Genomic DNA, 4605 nt, shown 5'->3' on the forward strand with positions numbered 1-4605 from the left:
CCGCCGTTGGGCCCCGCCATGGAGGATGGGGACAGCGCCAGGAAGGACACCGGCTTCAGGCCAATGAAGTTGGAGAGGGAGATGGTGTAGGGGGTGCCCAGCAGGGCCGGGGGGGCTGGGGCAACAGCAGGCAGCGCCGCGCCGGAGCCTGGGGTGAGGGGCTGGGAGAAGCCCACGCCGAGGTCCACAGAGCCAGGGCCTGGTGGCGCCTGGGAGGTAGATTTGGCGGTCTCTAAGCTGGGGAAGCAAGCGAGAAGGATGGGGTGGTGAGGACCGCTGGGACAGAGTGGGTAACTGGCATCAACCTGCCTGTCTTGGGGTGTAGGGACTGCGTGCCCCATCCCTTCCCACACAGGTCTCCATGGAACATCCCAGGCATCCCGCTGGGGAGGTCTGAAAAGCTGTGCCTCCGGCCCTGTGGGGTCTTGGGTCCTGCACCCACCATGTCAGGACCTCAAATCACCACCCAGCTCATCCTTCCTGAGGATGCTGGCGTGAGGGTATCCCCCAAAAGCTGTGTTGGGGTGCTGGGGAGGTGCCACCCATCACTAGCAGCCAGCGTGTCCCCCCCCCTAGGCTGGCACCTACCAGGCTGTGATGAGGTACTGAGCCAGGGTGATGCTGACGGGGGACCCCGTGATGGTTACGTGCCGCTCGCTGGAGCCCTCGGTCTGGTTCCCGATCTTAATGTGGGCGCCCGACATCTGCCGGATCTCGCTGATCTTGCTGCCATGCCGGCCGATGATGCAGCCGATGAGCTGGAAAGGCAGAGACCGGGGTGAGCTGGGAGCAGCCGGAGCAGCCATGCCGAGCAGGGAGCTCCCAGGGGGCTCACCCAGCCACCCCCTACACCTGGGAGGACTGGGGAAACTGAGGCAGGCACCAGGAGGGCAGGGCACTGCTTTCCTTGGGCAGACCCTGCTTTTTGGTCTCACTTAAGCCCCCCTGGCTGGCATTGCTGGGCTGCCATGTCCCAAAGCTCTTCCTTGGCATTGGTCAAGCCCTTTCTCATTGCTGTGCCTTAGTTTCCCTTTTCTTCCAGCTGCTTTTGACCCAGCAGCCCCTTCTGCTCCTGGGCTCTGGTGGCCGAGGCAGAGCCTCCCCTGTGTGGGGCAGTGGGTGCTGGCCCCTGCAAAGTGGCTGCGGGGTGGGACACATGGGTGGGGGCAAGCTGTGGTTGTCCCCCCCCCCCGTCATCCCCGGGACCCACACGTACGTCGTTGGGCACCAGGAACTCCTGGGAGGTGCTCTGGGAGCTGGCATCCAGGCCTGGAGGGAGAAACCGGGGTGTTAGTGGTGGGGAGGGTGGGTCTCCAGCAACTCCATAGCCCAACTCCAGCCCTGTGCTGGGACAGTGAGTGGCTCTGGGGACAAACCTGAAGGATCCCTGGGGAGAGGCAGGGAAGATGGGACATAGGCACCAGTAGTAATTTGGTGCTGATGCTCCCCCATTGCAGGGCTGGGGGGTTCTGGTGGGTTCAGGGACCCTGGGAAATCAAGGACAGGGTCGTTCTGGGGGTCAGGTAGCCGTGCTGGGGGTTCTGGGACCGGAGAGGGTGCAGGGGATGGGAACCCCCTCATCAGGGCCAAGTGGGTGGGTGGGTCAGGAGGGGGACCCCAAAATTCCAGCCCTGGGGTGGTGGTGGGGGCTGGGAGATGCTCACCTGGCACCATGGAGGGTGCGTGGCCCAGGGAGGCGAAGGGGAGCGTGTGCCCTGACAGCTGCTGCAGCTTCGTCATCTGCCCGGGCAGCAGGAGGAGGAGGAGGAAGGAGGCATTAGGGGTGACAGCAGAGGGTCCCCTGTCCCCTCCCGGGGCTGGACGCTGACACCCAGCTCCTCCCAGGACAGGCATCCCTGGCAGTGCCTGTCCCAGCGGGCACAGACCCCGTGCCCATGGGAGCGGGAGTGGGCTGCCATGGGGACAGACTCACCTCTGCAGGAGAGACCCCGCTGTACTGACCCTGCATGGAGAAGCCCTGCAGGTGGGAAAGGAAGGGGCATCAGTGCAGGGCCAGGCAGGGACCCCTGCCTCAGGTAACCCACCCCCTGGGGCAGGGAGGCCATCCCAAGGCCACCGGAGCTGCCCCTCGCCGGCATAGGCTGGGTTCCCCGGCCACCCTGTGCCCTCAGGGGGGCTGCAGCCCCTTACCTGGTTGGCAGAGAGCAGGATGGTGCCCAGGGAGAGGCCAGGGTGGTAGGGGATGGTGGCCCCCTTCGGAGGCGACTGGAGAGGGAGGGAAGGAGGTGGAGGGGATGAGAGACTAGGTCAAATGCCCCCACAGCCCCCTTGACACCCTTTACCTCCCCACCACCCCCAAACAAGCTGGGCATGGCCCCCAGCGCCACTGAGGCAGGGTGCTCTTATGGGCTTCCACGCAGGGGGACCCTGGTGCCTGGGTCCAGGCAGGCACGGGAAGCCCCAGGTAGGGGAGGGTGGGCAGCATTTGCCAACCCAAGCTGGGCATGGGGCTTGGTGGGTACCTCCAGGATGACAGCGCAGATCTGCCTCACGCACTGGATGATGGTGTCCGGTACACCCGAGACGGTGACGGCCCGTTCAGTGGAGTTGGGCAGCAGGTCGCCGGCAACCTGCACCTGCGCCCCCGTGCTCTAGGGGGAAAAGGGAGATGTTGGGGTGTCTCGGCCATACCCCACCTCAGGGCTGAGCACCTCACACTTCCCCTGTTCCCTCCTTGGTCCCTGGGGACCTTCGCAGGATCCGCAAGGTGATGCTCCACTCCTGCATCACCTCCCACAGCCCCTGCGGGACCGTGGCAACCCATACACTGAGCGCTCTGTGCCTCCCAAGGAAAAAGGGGAGCCCACACCCAGGGGACACTTAGCCTCACCTCCCGGATCTCCCGGATCTTAGCTCCTGCCTTGCCGATGAGTGAGCCGCACTGGCTGGCCGGGATGACAAGGCGCAGCGTCACCGGTGCTCTGCCTGCGGCTGCCCCATCGCTCCCTGTTCCCAGGTCCTGCGAGGGAGGGAGGACGCAGTGTCGGACCCCCAGGAGCCCTCAGGTGTGGGGACACCCAGCATGGGGGCTGCCTACCTCCTCCAGTTTGAAGGCGATCATGGAGACGGCGCGGAAGACGGCATCGGTGGAGCCGGTGATGGTGGTGATGCGCTCGGGGCAGGACCCCTCTGAGATGGTGATGCGCGCGCTGCTCTGGGAACGGTGTCACACCCCATCAGCGTGTGTCACACCCCATTGTGGGCCCTGAGCTTGATGTCCCCCAACCCAGGGAAGGGCTCACTGGGGGTTTGATGCCTGCAGATATGGGCTTTCCCCCTCCCACCTGCCCCAGGCAGCCTTCCCCAGGGTGCAGCCATGTGTCCCCTGGGTCCACTTGGGAATGGGGGGAGTCAGGGCTGGACATGTGGGAGCCACCAGGTGCAGGCAGGACAGGCAGCAGGACCCAGCAGCCCCCCAGCATACCCTTACCTGCTCTCGTATCCTCTTAACAGTCTCTCCTTTCTGCGGGGAGAGGAACAGGGTGGGTGGTCAGGTCCAGGAGAGCCTGGGGCTGGTGGTGCCCTGGCCCCCAAATCTTACCTTGCCGATGATGCTGCCGATCTCCTGCAAAGGCAGAAATGAGGGTGGCCCCATCAGCAGGCAGCTCCCTGCCTGCCACATCCCTCCCCTGCCCACAGCCTGGCAGATGGACAACGGGAGACCCTGCCCCAGAGCCACTGGGACACTGTGTGGCTTGCTGGTGACACTGGGGCATGGGAACGGGCCCGTCCCTGGCTCAGGGTGGGGGAACAAATCCTTCTGGGAATGCTGTTCCTTGGGGAAATTGGGAGCAAGGGAGAAAAGCAGCGTGTGGCAAGGAGCTGGTGCTCCAGTATGGCCCCCCACCCCAAGTACTGCTGAGCCCCCCGAGCAGCACCGACCCCCCCCCTGCCATTACCTTGCCGTGCATGAGCATGCGGAGGGTCAGGGTGATGCTGAGCTCTGTCTCCTCGGGGCTGCCACCAATGCCGCTGGCTCCGTCCGGAACTAACCCCCCTTCCCAATAGGCAGCCTAAAATGTATCTATGGCTGAGAAGAGGGGAAACTGAGGCAGGGGCAGCACTGTGCCCTCCTCCAGCGGGAGAGGCTTCCAGTTGGTACCCCACCAGCATCCTACACCCCTTCCAGGAGCTGCCCAAAGGGACCTGCCACCACATGGCTGCCTGGGCCTGCAGGCAGCTGCCTTCACCCTGGCCTGCGCGCTGCCCTTGGTCGGAGATGGCACCGCACCTTCACGAAGCCAGGAGCTGGACGGATATCGGAGGAGAAGGGGAAAAGTGTGGGGAGTGTGGCTGTGGGATGGGGTTTGGTTGGTAGGCGCTTGCTGAGGTGGTGGCACATGGGGTGGGGGGAGCTGAGGGTGGCCCGGGTGGTCCCACAGGTTGTGCGAGCCTTCCTCCTCCTCTTCTCTTCCCCCTGTCCATACACAAAGCCCCAGGAGAAACTGAGGCAACCTCCCTGACGGGGACCAGGGACCGCCAGCCCGACGTGAACAACGGCGTGATGCCCAATGCAGGATGCTGCTGCACCCTGCACCCCCCCCCTCCCCGAGCACCCCCGAGCCCCACCCGGACCCTCTGCCT

The 4605-nt window shown here is 64.9% G+C and overlaps 1 protein-coding gene across 1 annotated transcript in view; it reads right to left on the reverse strand.

Annotated features, from left to right (window-relative positions):
* PCBP4 (poly(rC) binding protein 4) overlaps positions 1–4363 on the reverse strand; it is a 6110-nt gene extending 1747 nt beyond the window's left edge. Inside the window, exons 1-13 of the mRNA XM_009891269.1 lie at positions 4253–4363; positions 3921–4034; positions 3563–3586; positions 3452–3484; positions 3059–3175; positions 2852–2980; positions 2484–2612; positions 2152–2226; positions 1934–1978; positions 1665–1740; positions 1217–1269; positions 589–758; positions 5–237 (exon numbers count right to left, since the gene is read on the reverse strand). Of these exons, the coding sequence (XP_009889571.1) occupies positions 5–237; positions 589–758; positions 1217–1269; positions 1665–1740; positions 1934–1978; positions 2152–2226; positions 2484–2612; positions 2852–2980; positions 3059–3175; positions 3452–3484; positions 3563–3586; positions 3921–4034; positions 4253–4363 (1309 nt within the window). The remainder of the gene's footprint in view (positions 1–4; positions 238–588; positions 759–1216; positions 1270–1664; positions 1741–1933; positions 1979–2151; positions 2227–2483; positions 2613–2851; positions 2981–3058; positions 3176–3451; positions 3485–3562; positions 3587–3920; positions 4035–4252) is intronic.
* Positions 4364–4605: the final 242 nt, after the last annotated feature.

Source organism: Charadrius vociferus, unplaced genomic scaffold (genome assembly GCF_000708025.1).
Source record: "Charadrius vociferus isolate BGI_N301 unplaced genomic scaffold, ASM70802v2 scaffold758, whole genome shotgun sequence".
Classification (NCBI taxonomy): domain Eukaryota; kingdom Metazoa; phylum Chordata; class Aves; order Charadriiformes; family Charadriidae; genus Charadrius; species Charadrius vociferus.